This window comes from Rana temporaria, chromosome 7, assembly GCF_905171775.1.
Source record: "Rana temporaria chromosome 7, aRanTem1.1, whole genome shotgun sequence".
Lineage (NCBI taxonomy): Eukaryota > Metazoa > Chordata > Amphibia > Anura > Ranidae > Rana > Rana temporaria.
In genome coordinates this window covers 199945681-199964280 of record NC_053495.1, presented here as the reverse complement: position 1 = coordinate 199964280, position 18600 = coordinate 199945681, and the positions used below count along the sequence as shown (strand labels likewise).

General features: G+C 45.5%; 1 protein-coding gene across 6 annotated transcripts in view; it reads left to right on the top strand.

Moving 5' to 3' along the window:
- Positions 1–18600, top strand: part of PATJ (PATJ crumbs cell polarity complex component) — a 328942-nt gene that overhangs the window by 132148 nt on the left and 178194 nt on the right. For all 6 annotated transcript variants that reach the window (XM_040360804.1, XM_040360805.1, XM_040360807.1 and 3 more), the window contains 5 exons: positions 6231–6366; positions 11341–11412; positions 11517–11694; positions 14792–14902; positions 16497–16562. In XM_040360804.1, the coding sequence (XP_040216738.1) occupies positions 6231–6366; positions 11341–11412; positions 11517–11694; positions 14792–14902; positions 16497–16562 (563 nt within the window). The remainder of the gene's footprint in view (positions 1–6230; positions 6367–11340; positions 11413–11516; positions 11695–14791; positions 14903–16496; positions 16563–18600) is intronic.

Below are 18600 nucleotides of genomic sequence, written 5' to 3'. Positions count from 1 at the left end.
CTTAAGGCATTTAAGCTACGCCGCCGTAAGTTAGCTAGGCAAGTACATGATTCACAAAGTACTTACCTGCTAAGTTACGGCGGCGTAGCCTAAATCGGCGGGCGTAAGGGCGCCTAATTCAAATGTGTTTGAGGGGGGCGTGTTGTATGTTAATGGGGCTTGACCTTACGTTTTTTATAAACTGCGCATGCGCCGGGTGCCTACATTTCCCAGTGTGCATTGCGGCTAAGTACGCCGCACGGGCCTATTGATTTTGACGTGGACGTAAACGACATAAATCCCGATTCACGGACAACGTGCGCAAACGATGTAAAAAATTTTGAATTTCGGCGCGGGAACGGCGGCCATACTTGACATTACTATTCCAATAGGGCCTAGCTCTAACTTTACGCGGCCTATCTCTTACGTAAACGGCGTAAAAGTACTGCGTCGGCCGGGCGTATGTTCGTGAATCGGCGTATCTACTCATTTACATATTCTACGCCGACCGCAATGGAAGCGCCACCTAGCGGCCATCCAAAATATTGCAATCTAAGATGGGACTGCGCAAGCCGTCGTATCTTGGATATGTTTAAGCGTATCTCTGTTTGAGCATACACTTAAACATAAGTCGGTGTAGATTCTGAGTTAGGTCGACTTATCTACTGATAAGCCGGCCTAACTCTTACTGAATCTACCTATATTTGTTTATCCTGGAGTTCAGCTATCCAATAATTGGATTATTACCTGCATGTTTTGTTTTGGTACTTTTGTTTCAATATACACCAAAGAATGGTGACTAGATCTTTTCACATTAGTTTTTGTCTTAAAGAGCATATAGTACACAGTGCCTTGAAAAAGTATTCATTGCCCCATTTTCTCATGTTACAACCAAAAAGTAAATATATTTTATTGGGATTTTATGTGATGGACCAACACAAAGTGTCACATAATTGTGAAGTGGAAGGAAAATGATAAATTGTTCTCAAAATTTGTTACAAATAAATACTTTGTAGAACCTCCTTTCACTGCAATTACAGCTGCAAGTCTTTTTGGGGATGTCTCTACCAGCTTTGCACATCTAGAGAGGGACATTTCTGCCCATTCTTCTTTGTAAAATAGCTCAAGTTCTGTCAGATTGGATGGAGAGCGTCTGTGATCAGCAATTTTAAAGTCTTGCCACAGATTCTCAATTGGATTTATGTCTGGACTTTGGGCCATTCTAACACATGAATATGCTTTGATCTAAACCAGGGATATGCAATTAGCGGACCTCCAGATGTTGCAAAACTACAATTCCCATCATGCCTCTGCCTTTGGATGTCATGCTTGTGGCTGTCAGTGTCTTGCTATGCCTCATGGGACTTGTAGTTCTACAACAGCTGGAGGTCCGCTAATTGCATATCCCTGATCTAAACCATTCCATTGTAGCTCTGGCTGTATGTTTAGGGTCGTTGTCCTGCTGGAAGGTGAACCTCCGCCCCAGTCTCAAGTCTTTTGCAGACTCTAACATTTTTCTTCTAAGATTGTCCTGTATTTGGCTCCATCCATCTTCCCATCAACTCTGACCAGCTTCCCTGTCCCTGATGAAGAAAAGCATCCCCACCACATAATGCCACCACCGTGTTTTACGGTGGGGATGGTGTGTTCAGGGTGATGTGCAGTGTTTTCCGCCACACATAGCGTTTGGGTTTTAGGCCTGTCAAAATGTTTATACTGAAATGATAAAACAGTATTGTATTTATGAAATTATGCAAATCTTTGTTTTGGGAGATTTACCTTTTTTCCATAAATATCAACAAGAAATTCAAGTTAGTTTATCTGTGCTATGTTGAAGTGATACAAATGATATGCTCAAAAATATATATTTATTAACTAAAAATACAGTGCTAATTAATATCGGGTATATTTTGTGATAATACAAATAAATGGATATACTTCTACATATCAAAGATAAATGATTCAGATAATTCACATTTCTCTTCCGTTCATAGACGGACACAGCCTTCTTTTACATTAGGGTTGTGCTTCTTCCTACCAGGAGAGTTCCTGGTAGGAAGAAGCATAACCCCAATGTCAAAGAAGGCTGTGTCCGTCTATGAACGGAAGAGAAATGGATTTTACGGTGAGTACAAAAATCCTATTTTTTTTTTTTTTTTATACAAGCGCTATAACAAATTACCACATTTTAATACTTGAATGATACTTTTCATGGACTTGTGTAAACAAATGTTTACCTTAACACTATGATGTGATGCTTTCTCAAAACAAACATACCTTCTTCTTGCACTTTAAACATGCACAGACACAATGTGATATTGTGCACATCTTTATAATCCAATCAAGACCTATGTTAAAGCAGAGGTTCACACAAAAAGTGAACCTCCGCTTTTTGGATCCCTCCCCCCCTCCGGTGACACATTTGGCACCTTTCAGGGGGGAGGGGGTGCAGATACCTGTCTGAGACAGGTATTTGCACCACTTCCGGGTCTGATCCCCACGGGGAATCCAGCCTGTGACGTCATTCCCCCCGCTGTCTTCTGGGAAACACTGTTCCCAGGAGAGAGCGGGGACCAGTGACGGCGCGCCGCGATCCTTGTGCATGCGCATGCTTCACTTCCTGATTCCCTCACCGAGGATGGCGGCGTTAGCAGCCGAGGCCGAGGACCGAGCAATTGCTCAGCCTCGGCTGCTGACATCGCGGGCGCGCTGGACAGGTAAGTGTCCATTTTTTAAAAGTCAGCAGCTGCCGTATTTGTAGCTGCTGACTATTTAAAAAAAAATCGGCGGAACCTCCGCTTTAAATTTAGGATATATAAATTTCTAAGCATATATCATAATAAAACCATTGTACAAGCTTTAGCTTTTTAAAGATAGACAAAACTGTTTGTCTCTTAATATTTGGAATATAATTGTCATACTGCAGTTAAAAATGCAACTCCAATTTGCTTTGCTATATATATATATATATATATATATATATATATATATATATATATATATATATATATATATATATATATAGTGGGCCATTTATATGGATACACCTTAATAAAATGGGAATGGTTGGTGATATTAACTTCCGGTTTGTGGCTCATTAGTATATGTGAGGGGGGAAACTTTTCAAGATGGGTGGTGACCATGGCGGCCATTTTTAAGTCGGCCATTTTGAATCCAACTTTTGTTTTTTCAATAGGAAGAGGGTCATGTGACACATCAAACTTTTGGGGAATTTCACAAGAAAAACAATGGTGTGCTTGGTTTTAACATAACTTTATTCTTTCATGAGTTATTTACAAGTTTCTGACCACTTATAAAATGTGTTCAATGTGCTCTCCAGTGACATGCGGCGAGCGCTACGCTGTGGGCTCTTGCTGAATGAAGCTAGGACAGCCACTGATGTTTCTTCATTAGTGACAGATTTCATGCGTCCACATTTTGGCAAATCCAACACTGGACCAGTTTCACGAAACTTAGCAAGCAGTTTGCTAACTGTAGCATGGGAGATGGGTGGTCTTGTAGGCTGTCTTGCATTGAAATCTGCTGCAATGACCCGGTTACTGCGGTCACCAGACATCAAAACAATTTCTATCCGCTCCGCACTTGTTAACCTCGGCGACATGTCAATGGCTGTAAATAAGAGAAACTTGTAAATAACTCATGAAAGAGTCAGTTTATTTTTTACCATCCCTGTCCCATTGCAGAGATTTCCCTTCACTTCCTGCCCCATAGCCAAACAGGAAATAAGAGGAAATTAAGGGAATACATTGCCCCCCCCCCCCCCCCCCGGCCCTCAGAACTAGTGTCCCCACTCGAAAAGGGGGCGGGTTTTAAACAAATGGGTGTGGCCTTGACAGGAAGGGGTGTGTCATATTTAAATTAGGGGGTGCACGAGTTTAGTCAGGCCTAGGGGCAGCACAAAACCTAATTACACTACTGGCCTGGTGTGTTCCTTGGCCTTCATGGTGCTGTTTGTTCACGAAGGTTCTCTAACAAACCTCTGAGGGCTTAACAGAACAGCTGTATTTATACTAAGATTAAATTACTCACAGGTGGACTCTATTGACTAATTAGGTGACTTCTGAAGGCAATTGGTTAGACTAGATTTTAGTTTGGGGTATCAGAGTAAAGGGGGCTGAATACAAACACACGCCACACTTTTCAGATATTTATGGAAAAAAAAAATTGGAAAACCATTTATCACAATTATGTGCCACTTTGTGTTGGTCTATCACATAAAATCCAAATAAAATCCATTTACGTTTTTGGTTGTAACATGACAAAATGTGGAAAATTTCAAGGGGTATGAATACTTTTTCAAGGCACGGTATATACTTACAAAAGGACTTCTTTCAGTGACAACCTTCAACTTTTCAAAAGGTTTTAATTGTTGGAGGAAACTAGGGCACAGGGGATTCTGTTGTGAGGAAGGTTTGCCAATTTCAATTGCATATTATCCTTCTCGGCTTCAGAAAATGAAGCAAAATTGTTAGGCCCTGTACACACGATCAGACATGTCCGATGAAAACCGTCTGCGGACCGTTTTCATCGGACATGCCTGCTGGGAGATTTTGGTCTGATGTGTGTGTACACACCATCAGACCAAAATCCCCGCGGACAGAGAACGCGGTGACGTAGACGACACCGACGTTCTCAAACCCGGAAGTGCAATGCTTCCATGCATGCGTTGAATCAATTCGACGCATGCGCGGGATTTCTGGCCGCTGGTTATACGTCCTAACCAGCAGACATGTCCGATGAGTCGTACTAACCATCGGACATGTCCGACGGACATCTTTCCAGCGGACAAGTTTCTTAGCATGCTAAGAAACTTTTGTCCGCTGGAAACCTGTCCGCTAGGCCGGAAAACTGTCCGCTAGGCCCTACACATGGTCGGACATGTCTGCGGAAACTGGTCCGCGGACCAGCTTCAGCGGACATGTTCGGTCGTGTGTACGAGGCCTTATAGAAGTCCAGTCCACCTGAACATGATATTTAGGGCACTTTCACACTGGGGCGGGGGGGGGGGGGGCATCGATGGTAAAGCGCCGCTAGTTTTAGCGGCGTTTTACCGTCATTTTAGCAGCGCTTTTTTTAACCCCCGAACAAAGGGTTAAAAGCGCCCGCCGGGTGCCGCTGCTGAAGCGCCTTGCAGGTTGATTTCAATGGCAGGGGTGTTCTTAGGAGCGGTGAATTCACCGTTCCCGCAAAGATACGGCTTGCAGGACTTTTTTCTCGTCCTGCAAGCGCACCGCCCATGTAAAATCACTCCGTCTTTCACACTGGGGTGGAGAGGCGCCATTTTTACCGGGAAAAAAAACCCGCCTGAGACGCGCCCCATTGTGAAAGTAGGTGGAACTTGCTGGGTGGAGTCATCCCTTGGCTTCTTGTATGTCTTGCATGCCACAAATCTGCTATAATTGATACGGTTTTCCAACCCCTTCTGTATCTGCATTTACAATTTTAGAAAATGTTCCAGTGCCATTTTGAAGCATGATTTTGGCCCCATAGACTTCAATTGAGACGCACCAAAAATGCATGTCCATGACCTTTGCAGGGTGTAAAGGCTACTTAACCAACATCCAGTCTCATTTCCCTTCCAAAAAAAGCAGTAGTGTCAAAAAATTTAACTAATTCACACCATATAGTCGCACTGAAAATGGGATCAAATCGCAACTACACTGGTGTGAGCCTAGCCTATGAGCGGATATTGGGAGGTCTAAATGGTTCTGCTATCCAGAAATTCTAGAAAAGCTTTTGGTTAGTTAGTTAGTTTTAGTTTTTTTTTTTTCTTCAAATCTGTTCTCTTTTTAGTTTGCAGTGTGCAATGATCAGTTTACTGTCAGATGTCATCTGTAATCATTAAGACATCATTAAAGGATTGTAGGCAGTGCTTGAATCTGACCTGGTGTTAGTCCTTGTGCAGTAGGGCTCGATGTAAAATGAAGAAACCGCACAGGAGAGATGAGCTTATCAATGTGCTGCTTCTCCTTTCACTGTCCAGTCATAGGCCTGAGGGTGGGTTTATGACAGAGAACAGGGGGGTTGAATGAGGGTGGATGTCATTTTCCCTTGAAGACTGAGGACATCTAATGGCAGAAAAGAGGTATTGGAGTGTAGGGTTACAGCTCTGGTCTGCAGGTAAATATTTCAGCAAAATCTGTTAAATTACATTTTTTTTTAAATTTATATGTTCATTCAATTTGTAAATTTTTGACTGAAGTTCTGATTTAACTAATCTTGTATTTCAGGTGATTCTGTTGCTCTCAAGGAACCTGGGATCGTTTTTGATCCAGATGCTATTGCCATAGAAAGGAACCTTACAAAGCAAAGGGTGTCCAGAGTGACTTCGAGCTCAGCGGATCATACAGTGAACCGGCTGTCTGTGTATGTACCAAACCTTGTGTGTACCTAACCACTGTCCTTTTACTTTGGGTTTGGTGTTTACTATAGGGTGACCACCAGGGCCGGACTTACCATTGGGCTTTACTGGGCTCAAGCCCATGGGCCCCACCCAATAGGGGGCCCCAGGCCCTATCGTGGCAACCCCCCGTTGGCGGCAATCCCCTCCCGCAATTTTGGGGCAATGAGGGCAATCCCCCGCTCGCGGTAACCCCCTCCCGCCATATCGCAGCAACCCCCTCCCGCAATTTCGCAGCAATCGCAGCAACCCCCTTCCGCAATTTTGCGGCAATCCCCCGTTCGCGGCAATTTCGCCACCCCCCGCTCAACAACTTCGGTATGTATGTAATTCTCGGGAGCCCCCACAGCCCACCCACTCAACAACTTTGATGCTCCAGGTGGCCCCTTCACTGCAACTGAGGAAAAAAAAAATGTTTTTATATATTTTTGGGGGATATTTATTATAGCAAAAAGTAAAAAATATTGCATTTTTTTCAAAATTGTCGCACTATTTTTGTTTATAGCGCAAAAAATAAAAACCGCAGAGGTGATCAAATACCACCAAAAGAAAGCTCTATTTGTGGGGAAAAACGGACGCCAATTTTGTTTGGGAGCCACGTCGCACAACCGCGCAATCGTCTGTTAAAGCGACGCAATGCCGAATCGCAAAACCTGGCCGGGTCCTTTAGCTGCCTAAAGGTCCGGGTCTTAAGTGGTTAAAACGCTCAGGTGTGAATACAGCCTGCCTTAATTATGCAGGCTTATTTATAAAATATTTATATTTAAATATTCATATTTTTGTAGAAGAAGTGAAATAGTTTACACATGCAGTTTATGACTGTCTACCTATAGAAGTCTCGGAGTCTGACAATTAACATTGCATCTACTAAAGGGTGTCCTGGCCCTAACCCTCTCTCCAGTGTGACTTCGGAGGGCTCACAATCATAGGTCGCATCAAAGTCGTGCTCCGAAGTCGCACTGGAAATTGTGCGACTTTGAAGACGCGCTAATGTGAATGGAGCCTTAGTAAAATACTCCCAGTTGACGACATCTATAAACAAGACTAAAATGTCATTTCCTTTTATTAAGGCTCTTATATTTTTATTGCACCCTTTTATGGGGGGAGGTGCTTAAATGAACCCGCCGTATTTTCAATTAAAAGAGAAAAAGATGGGAGCTAGGGGTTTCGCTTTTTACAATCTGCAGACGAGCGCTCTGATTTTTTTTTCTGCCACCGTTCCATTGGAGGGCTCCGAAAGACAGCGCAGCGGCAAGGTTGCAAAATGTGATCTATTTGGCTTTTGGAAGGATAGAACATAAAACATTATTGTGTTTTCGTTACCATCATTTCAGAAGGCATATAATTTTATTACGATATAATGAGCTCGCTGCCTCTGTCTCGGTAATGGAATGATAAATTGGACTTCAAAAAGAATATTCTGAGGTTCCATTAACGTCCTTTGCCAATCAAGGTTTATGGGCTCGTGTCCTCGGGGGTAGAATTTTATTTTATTTGTTATATGTTTTAATCAGGAAGGCAGCACTGAACTTTTTTTTTTCTCCTCCTTATTTGAATAAATTAAGTAGACATATGGGCTGATATATGTTTGGGTAAAGAAAAGTGTTTATATTGCCGACAGATACAAATCCGATTTTATGCAAGTTTTTATTTTTATTAATTTTTTTTGTGTGAACATAGTTTTGGTGTATTGATTTATTTTTGTTCATTACATGTACTTGTATAGAGCTCTCAATTTACGCAGTGCTTTACATATATTTTATACATTGACATCCAGTCCCTGCCCTCTAACAGGGATGGACGGGCCATTGGGACTACAGGGAGTTTCCCGGTGGGCCGATGGCTCAGTGGGCCGGCTTCAGTGACAGCGGACCGCCGCCCCCCTCCGCTCCTCTGTCTCTCCCTTTCCGCAGCGCTCACCTCCTCTTCCTCCCCGCAGCGTTCACCTGGGGGGAGCCGAGAAACAGGGGGGACGACAGAGGAGCATGGGGGAGGGGACAGACAGCTGACTCAACAGCTATGGCCTGGGAGTTTCTCACTTCTGTTTAATCTTGTCCCATGGGGGGGGCACTGAACTGATTATTTTCCCCGGGTGAAATAATGTCTAGCTTCCCCACTGGTACTGCCTATAAGAGTACCATTACCAACCATACTATTCTAATAAAGTAGAACGTCTAATGGCTAGTGAAGGGGGAGAGGGGGCTTGGGTGGCCGGGGGGAGGGGGGGGGGGGGACGGGAGTTGTCCGGTTGTCATGGGAGAGACCTGTCAAAGTGGGCCAGTCTGGATGAAGTCCAGGGCCAAATTTTTGTCCCAGTCCAGCCCTGCCCTCTAAGGTCACTAACTCACATACATACATACATACATACATACATACATACACACACACACACACACACACACACATACATACACACACATACACACACACACATATACATATACATATACACACACACACACACACACGGCCAGTGCTTCCACTAAGCAAACTAGGCAGCCGCCTAGGGTGCACTGCTGCCTAGGGTGTCCGGCAACTGCTTCTCTTCTCTTGCAGCAAGCAACTAGGTCTCAGCATCAGCAGGCAGCCTCCGCTCCGTTCGCACTTAGTGTCAGAGGCCTGTGTCTGTGTCCCGACTCCCGAATGAATGGAAGCAAGCAAACATTCATTGCAAAATGAAGGGAAATACTTGGACAGCCGCACTCCAAAAAAAAAATTTGTTTCTTTTATTGTAAAGGTAAAATCACAAGATACATGCCACAGCAAAACCAGGTACAAGCTGACGCGTTTCACCTGGTTTTGCTGTGGCATGTATCTTGTGATTTTACCTTTACAATAAAAGAAACAAACATTTTTTGGAGTGCGGCTGTCCAAGTATTTCCCTTCATTTTGCATTGTTATATGCATTGCCAGCACCTGTGGCTTTGGATCTGGTGAGGAGGTTCATTGGTTACATCTTCTGCCTTGAGTGGTGACTCTTTTTTTCTATTTGCCTTCAAACATTCATTGATGGACGCTGGGGAGGCCGCATTGGCTTGGGCGTTGGGGAGGCCTCATTGGCTGGGTGCCAAATTAAAAAGGTGGAGTATACATGGGCAGGGCAAAGGGGGTGGAGCCAGGGGGCGGAATTATGAGGTTTCGCCTAGGATGTCAAAAAATCTTTGTACCAGCCCTGCACACGCATACAGGGGCCAATTTAGACAGGATTAACATACCAGCATGTCTTTGGAGTGTGGGAGGAAACCGGAGTACCCGCAGCAAACCCACACAGGCACAGCGAGACACAGGGGTTGCTTCATGCTATGCTTCTTCAAAATGTGTGATCTCACAAGCAGTCTGGCTGTACAGATCAGCTCTGCTTTATGCTTGGACAGTCTGTTGAAAATTTTCGGAGCTGATAGCCACCGACGTATTTAACATTGGCTGCTTGTTAAGGAGCAGGCCTTAGGTCTAGTATGGATTTTTGAAGGAACCCCTCATGCTAAAATGGAAACAAATTGGTGTGGGGACCTCCCCCAAAACCCCTACTAGATCCTCATCCAAGTATGCAGCCCCCTCCTGAACCAAAACAGGTCACATGCCCTCGACATGAGGGCGTGTTTTGGGGCAGGGGTAGGGCCCTCTTTTCCACCTCAAAGCACATTGTCCCTATGTTGATGATGGGGACAAGGGCCTCTTCCCCACAGCCCTGGACGGTGGTTGTGAGGGTCTGCGGGCAGGGGACTTATCAGAAACTTGGAGGCCCCCAGATCCCCCCCCCCCGCAATGTGAAGGAGTATTGGGTACATTGTACTCATTCACCAAAAAAGAAAAAAGACAAAAAGAAATAAAAACAGCAAGTTTTTGACAATTCCTTTTATTTAAAAAAAAAATGTCCCCTGGTGTCAAGTCCATAGTCAATCATGACTCCCACTGCCACTGCTCCGCTGTCTAACATTTCTAAAATAGCTAAGGGACGGGGCCAGTGACCTGGTGGCAGTGCACGCTTGTGACGTCCTAGGCCGGTGCATACTGGGTCAGTGATGTCACAAGGGGGGCGGTGCCACCAGGTGATGACGCCTCTTGGCTATTTAAGGTGGTGGGAGCCTTCGGCGCAAGCAGAGCTTTTTCATGTTGGCGGTGGTGGCGGGCATTGTGATTTATGATGGTTTTACATCGGTGGGACATTTTTTACATTTCCTTTTTAATAAAGGATTTATCAAAAACTGCCTTTGCTATTTTTTACTTTTTTTGGGTGAATGAGTAGAGGTACAATGTACCCCATGCTCTTTCACATATTGGGGGTAGGATCTGGGGGCCCTCTTGTTAAAGGGGCTTCTAGATTTATAATAAGTCCCCTGCAACCAGTGGCCAGGGAAGGTGCTTTGGAGCGGGGGGTGATGCTTGCTTGTCAAACACCCCCACCCCACACACACACGCACGCACGCGCACACACACATATTTCCTGCATGCTCGGACAAGGGTCTGGTATGGATTTTTTTACGCACTTTTTTTTTACCATGGGGCCCCAAAATGGTCAGGTTTGGATTGGGAGGGGGGACCCCCAAGCTGTTTTTTTTTATTTTTTAGATCGGATTCGTGTTCAAAACTGACCAGATGTGTGATTCAGATGTGTCCCCATAGAAAGCAATAAGCCTGGAATTCGCATCTAAACCGCACCGCAATGCTCAGAACCTTTTTTAAATTGCACCGCATATGCTCTATATGACCCAGCTCCATAGAAAAGGCTGCCGGTTCACTAGTCATTAAAATCAGATGTGGTTCAAAACGCATCTAATTTACATATATGTGAACAGAGCCTAAAGGACAATATGGTTGTTTAAAAATGTATCTAAATATAAATCTATGGCAAGAATCTATGGTCTGAAGGCAGAATTTCATTGCTATTTAGTCATCATAGCCTAAACACCCTAAAATCTTTAATTTTTATTTTATTTTAGTGAACTACCTGAGCGGGAAGAAGGGGAAGGAGAGGAAACCCCAACATTTAGCCACTGGGGGGCCCCGCGTGTGTAAGTATATACCTACATATTGGCACATATTGCTCTGCGATTTCCTCCAGACCCTCACAATACTGTAAATCACCTTTTTCATGTATTTTTTGGTCCACTTCTAGTGTTGAGATTTGGAGAGAACCTCAAGTTTCCTTGGGAATTAGCATTGTGGGAGGGCAAACCATCATCAAACGCTTGAAGAATGGAGAGGAGCTAAAGGGAATTTTCATCAAGCAAGTCTTGGAGGACAGCCCTGCTGGGAGAACCAAAGCTCTAAAGACTGGAGATAAAATTCTAGAGGCAAGTGCAAAACATACTGGGGCTCTAAAACCTGAACGCACTATAGTGGATCTAGCATATATTTTTTATAAGTACATGAATACTAGGTAATCCTTTTAAGTGTAACATTTCCAGGCACTTGCCTTCATATGCTTTTCATCTTGGCACCATCTTTATTTAGGCATCATCCATATTCACCATCTTGCTCCTGAACTGAGATGACCGCTAAGCAAGGGCACAATTTTGTAAATCCTACTGCTGGTGAATTTCTTAGCAGTGTCTACAAATGTCTAACGCAGTGCATGCAACCTTTTATTTGTGACTTGCTACAAAGTTACAGTCTGATCATCCCTGAATAGAGGACAGTTAAGGGATTGGTAGAGAGGGATGGAGGACACTGAATGGAGGCCAGTGGAAGGATTAGCAGAGAGTGTCGGAGGTCACTAAATGGAATCTAGGAAAGGATTGGCAGAGAGGGGTGGAGGACATTTAAATGGAAGCCAGTCGAGGGGTTGGCAGAGAGGGGGGGGGGGCACTAAATGGAAGCCAGTAGTGGGGTTGGAAGAGAGGGGTGGAGAACACCGATTGGAAGTGAGTAGAGAGTGGTGCAGGACACTGAATGGAAGCCAGTGGAAGGATTGTCAGAAAGGGGTGGAGAACACTAAATGGAAGCCAGTGGAGGGATTGACAGAGAGGGGTGGAGGACACTGAATGGAAGCCAGTGGAAGGATTGTCAGAAAGGGGTGGAGAACACTAAATGGAAGCCAGTGGAGGGATTGACAGAGAGGGGTGGAGGACAATGGAAGCCAGTGGAAGGACAATGGAAGCCAGTGGAAGGATTGGCAGAGAGGGGTAGGGGTGGAGGACACTGAATGTAAGCCAGTGGAGGGATTTGGTAGAGAGGGATGGAAGACACTGAATGAAAGCCAGTGGAAGTATTGGTAGAGAGTGGTGGAGGACACAAAATAGAAGCCAGTGGGGGGATTGGTAGAGAGTGGTGGAGGACACTAAATGGAAGCCAGTGGAAGGATTGGCACAAAGGGATGGAGAACACTAAATGGGCGCCAGTGGCAGTATTGGCAGAAAGTGATAGTGGGAACTAACTGGAAGCCAGTGGAGGGATTGGCAGAGTGGTGGAGTACACTGAATGGAAGCCAGTGGAGGGATTGGCAGAGAGGGTGGAGGACACTAAATAGAAGCCAGTGGAAGAATTGGCAGAGTGTGGTGGAGGACACTGAATGGAAGCCAGTGGAGGGATTGGCAGAGAGGGTGGAGGACACTAAATAGAAGCCAGTGGAAGGATTGGCAGAGTGTGGTGGAGGACACTGAATGGAAGCCAGTGGAGGGATTGGCAGAGAGGGTGGAGGACACTAAATGGAAGCCAGTGGAAGGATTGGCAGAGTGTGGTGGAGGACACTGAATGGAAGCCAGTGGAGGGGTTGGCAGAGAGTGGTGGAGGACACTAAATAGAAGCCAGTGGAGGGATTGGTAGAGAGTGGTGGAGGACACTAAATAAAAGCCAGTGGAGGGACTGGTAGAGAGTGGTGGAGGACACTAAATAGAAGCCAGTGGAGGGATTGGTAGAGAGTGGTGGAGGACACTAAATAGAAGCCAGTGGGGGGATTGGTAGAGAGTGGTGGAGGACACTAAATAGAAGCCAGTGGAAGGATTGGCACTAAGGGATGGAGGACACTAAATGGGCGCCAGTGGCAGTATTGGCAGAAAGTGATGGTGGGAACTAAATGGAAGCCAGTGGAGGGATTGGCAGAGAGGGTGGAGGACACTAAATGGAAGCCAGTGGAAGGATTGGCAGAGTGTGGTGGAGGACACTGAATGGAAGCCAGTGGAGGGATTGGCAGAAAGGGTGGAGGACACTAAATGGAAGTCAGTGGAAGGATTGGCAGAGTGTGGTGGAGGACACTGAATGGAAGCCAGTGGAGGGATTGGCAGAGAGTGGTGGAGGACACTAAATAGAAGCCAGTGGAGGGATTGGTAGAGAGTGGTGGAGGACACTAAATAGAAGCCAGTGGAGGGATTGGTAGAGAGTGGTGGAGGACACTAAATAGAAGCCAGTGGAGGGAGTGGTGGAGGACACAAAATAGAAGCCAGTGGAAGGATTGGCACAAAGGGGTGGATGACACTAAATGGGCGCCAGAGGCGGTATTGGCATGAAGGTGATGGAGTGGAGAGGGATTGGCAGAGAGTGGTGGAGGACACTGAATGGAAGCCAGTGGAGGGATTGGCAGAGAGGGTGGAGGACACTAAATTGGAAGCCAGTGGAGGGATTGGCAGAGAGGGTGGAGGACACTAAATTGGAAGCCAGTGGAGGGATTGGCAGAGAGAGTGGAGGACACTAAATTGGAAGCCAGTGGAGGGATTGGCAGAGAGTGGTGGAGGACACTAAATAGAAGCCAGCGGAGGGATTGGCAGAGAGCGGTGGAGGAGACTGAATTAAAGCCAGCGGAAGTATTGGCAGAGAGTGGTGGAGGACACTGGATGGAAGCCAGTGGAGGGATTGGCAGAGGGGTGGAAACAAATAAAAGGCATCATGTCAGCCTAGGTAAAGTCACTGGACTGGATGGGTTTTTATTGATAGAAGGCAAAACTTTTTTTTAGCCTTATACCCAAGAAAATCGGGCGAACGATCGTCCGGTTTTCCCTGACGTTTCACAGCAAGTCGGAATGGAGGATGGAACTAATGTACAAAAATTCTCATACGACACAGGCTTTTTTTTTCTATTGTTTCTGATCATGCCCAGTCTTTTGTATCAGGTTTTTCAGATTAAACATTACACATTAAACCAAAACCTTTAGTTCTGTTCACGTACAAGAAAAATTTTGGATGTTTGTCCCTTCTGAATTTTCATTTGGAAAGTCTGAATTGGATATGGAACGTTGTGTACACACTATACGAAAATCGAATGAGTGTGCCTCATATGGAGTTTTCTCATAGTGTGTTTATACATGCCGACTTGTAAAGTTCACTTTAAAAATGTTGATGGATTGTACATTTTCTATCTTTTGTCTCCTTCACTTTATGTCATGAATGTCTCTTTGAGTTGTGTTTTTAACCTTTTTTAAGCCCCTTTTGTCTTACAAGTCTGGATATCATTTCCAGGTCTCTGGAGTAGATCTGAGGGAGGCCAATCATGACGAAGCTGTGACCGCCATCAAAAATGCAGGAAATCCAGTTGTTTTCGTCATTCAGAGTTTGTCTCCAGCCCCACGGGTATGTAAAGTCGAAGTTACAATATGTATAGTCAGATTATGTTCTCATAGGGATTTTTGGACATAAATAAACAATAAACCTCTACTAATTACAAAATATAAAAAAATGAACGCATAATGGAAGTAGTAGGGGTTTTGTAGTAGTAGTTGGGGTTTTGGAGCAGCTTAACCACTTAAGGACCGCCACGCGACTATATACGTCGGTAAAATGGCACGGCTGGGCACATCGACGTGTGTATATATACGTCCCCTTTAAGAGCCCAGCTGTGGGTCGCGAGCACGCCGCTCGGGACCCGGTCCGAAGCTCCGTGACCGCACCTGTGGGACCAGCAGACCCGATCGACGATGGTGTCCCGCGATCGGGTCACAGGAGCTGAAGAACCGGGAGAGGTGAGTGTAAACAAATCAATGTCAGAAGTGTTTTCACCTTAAAGGGGTTGTAAAGGTAAATATGTTTTCACCTTAATGCATCCTATGCATTAAGGTGAAAAAACCTAACGCCCCCCCCCGAACCCCCGTTTTACTTGCCTGACCCCTCAAAAGTCCCACGCGCGTCCATGTGATCATCTTCGGTTCCCAGCCTGCCTGTTGATTGGCTAGGCTGGACGGATTGATGGCAGCGCAGCCATTGGCTGGTGCTGCTGTCAATTACAGCGGATTACGCGGCGCGCCTGGGGGCGGGTCTGAGTGATACAGTCGGGGGCTATGCCCGCCGCTGTATCACGGGAGCGTGCTCGCAAAAGCTTTCCACCATGCTCGCTCGCATTAAGGTAAAAAGCTTTTGCAAGGAGGAGCCGAGACAGCCGCCGAGGGACCCCAAAAGACAGGGTTAGGGGACACGCTGTGCAAAACGATCTGCACAGTGGAGGTAAGTATAACATGTTTGTTATTTAAAAAAAAAAAAATCTGCCTTTAGTGACCCTTTAATGCATAGGTTGCATTAAAGCGGAGTTCCACCCAAAAATTGAACTTCTGCTTTTCGGAATCCTCCCCCCCTCCGGTGTCACATTTGGCACCTTTCAGGGGGGAGCAGATACCTGTCTAATACAGGTATTTTGCTTCCACTTCTGGGCATAGATAGCCGCAGTTTCTGCGAATATCTACGCCACGTTCGGCGCCTCCTCCGTCCCCGCTGTCTTCTGGGAGACGCACAGGTCCCAGAAGACAGCAGGGACCATTCAGATCGTGCAGCGTGACTCGCGCATGTTCAGTAGGGAACAAGGAAGTGAAGCCGCAAGGCTTCACTCTCTGATTCCCTAACCCAAGATGGCGGCGGCAGCAGCCGAGGGACAGAACGGCTTTGGGTGTCGACATTGCGGGCGAACTGGACAGGTAAGTGTCCTTATTTTAAAAGTAAGCTGCTGACTTTAATCATCCAATCATGTTCAAGCAAAAATGCTGTTTTATTAAATGTTCCTTGCATGTGATTGGGTGTTCTTTGCAAAGTGAAGCTTTACGTCTTTTGCTAAACTCTGGAGCAACTGCACTTTGCAAGTCTATTTGCCTTTAGTAAATCAGCATCTCTGTATTTGTCATAACTGTGAGCTTAATTATTTGCCCCATTTCGGTTTAAATAACAGTACATTTTCTTTCAGTTGCTGTCCATCGTGAGTCCCAAAGCTTCAAAATTGAATGACCAGGAAGAAAGCACAGATGAGAAGGTAAGACTTCTTATACAGCAATAAATTAAATAAAGATTTTTCTTTTTATTATTATTACTCTGTTTCTGACAACAGTTTAAATGCATAACCTACCTGTACTGTATGTATAGGATGTTATATTGTAAAGTGAATTGGTCGCTAATTTTAAACATTTTAAAAAGGTCTCCTTGCAAATAATTGTACCACCAGTCTTCACTCTCCTAACAAGCTAAGCTTACTGATAAGTTCAGCATCCAACACACTTCAGGACAGTGGCGGCTGGTGGCAATTTTTTTTGGGGGGAGGAGGCAAAACCGTATGCTCCCGAGCCACACTGCATGTGTCCATTAACCCTCGTCCCCACTCCCTCCTCACATCATTTGATTGACAGCAGCAGGAGCCAATTACTCCCGCTGCTGCCCAAGTCCCTGTGAGAAGAGGAAAAGAGAGAAGACTGGGCTGCCACAGTTCGGGTTTGCGGACAGGCTCAGGTAAGTGTTTAGGTGAAGGGGGGGGGGGGGAATATTTAATGGTGTCCGCCGGGTCCAAAAATGTTCATCTGAACCGTATCTAAAATGCAGCAGAACCGCTAATCTGCTGCTTTGGAAATTTGAGTAAAAAAGGGGGGGGGGGGGGGGGATTTGCATGTGGTGAACCTAGCCTAAAGGAAGTGGAAAAATAGCAGATCTACTGACTGTCAACAGACAATAAAACTATATTAGGCCCCCTTTAACACGTGTGTGACTTGTCCTGTGACTTGGGACTGCAAAATGGCATGACAAGTTGTACCCCATGATTTCCAATGAGTACTATTCATATCTGTGCGACTTCAAGTCGTACCCACTTCTTCAAAGCAGTCCTTATACTACTTTGGTGTAACTTTTGATGCGAGTTGTGGTCCATAGACCTCAAGTTTTCACAGGCATTCCCTGAAATCGAGCCGCAAAATTGTGCATTACTGGGGGGGACTCTGAAAAAAAACTATTTTGACAGTAGTTTTTATTTAATCCAGTTAGGTCACAAATCCCGAATAAAGGCCACATGTAAGGCCTGGGTCTGCAACCCACAGGGCTTCGTCTTTTTTTTTTTTCATTTAACCAGCGGGTTGACCCAGTGCCGATCCTGACCTCCCTGGGGCCCTAAGCAAAATTACATGGTACATTAAAAATGAGAAGCGGGGGGCGCTGACGACAGTGACATGTCACATTAAAGAAAGTTGAAGTGGGGGGAGGGGGTGTTCTGCTGTCGGAAATTACATCTTACATTAAATTGAGAAGCGGGGGGTGCTGAGTGACTTCTTACCTCTTCTCCCATGCAGCCAGCGAGTTGAGAAGCGGGGTGAGGGGGCGAAAATGACTTCTCACCAGGCGGGGCCTCTAGTAATTTGGGGGGCCCTTCGCAGCTTTGCAGGGCCCCAAGCGGCTTGCATAGTGAGCCCATAGGGCGGATCTGCCCTGGGTTGACAAAAAAAAAATGGCCATATTTCCCCCATCTACACACTTGATGGGGGAGTATCACTTGTATTCTGACAGCAGGCACACTTCGCCACCATCAGAATACACTGATTAGTGCTGCTATAGTCAGTGGCGCTGATCAAGAGGAAAAAATCCGACAGTCTGTACAGAAGTCCATTGGTAGGACCATTCTCCCTGGCCATACATGGATCATATTGTATCCGGTCCCTGCTGAACCGGATGAATTCCGATCCATGCATGGCTGGCATAGCTTAGGGTACTTGTAGGCAACACCAGAAGCTGCAGTTCATCATTGCCGGTACCTTAGCAAACACGTTGCGTCACTTGTAGGACATTTCCACAGGTGTCCTCATTTCTGCCTCCGCTTTGGCCTGGCCCTTCTAGAAGACTACAAGACAGATCAACATAGAAATTAAACTTCTAATAAATGTCGGATTATTCATTGCAGCAGATGAGCTCAATCTATGTCCTGATACAGCACGTTTAGTTGGAGATACGAGCTATTTTACTAATCGTCTTAATCATAGTGACAGTTATCACCCTTTAATGAGCCGGCCAAATCGCTCATCTCTATTCGCTTTTTG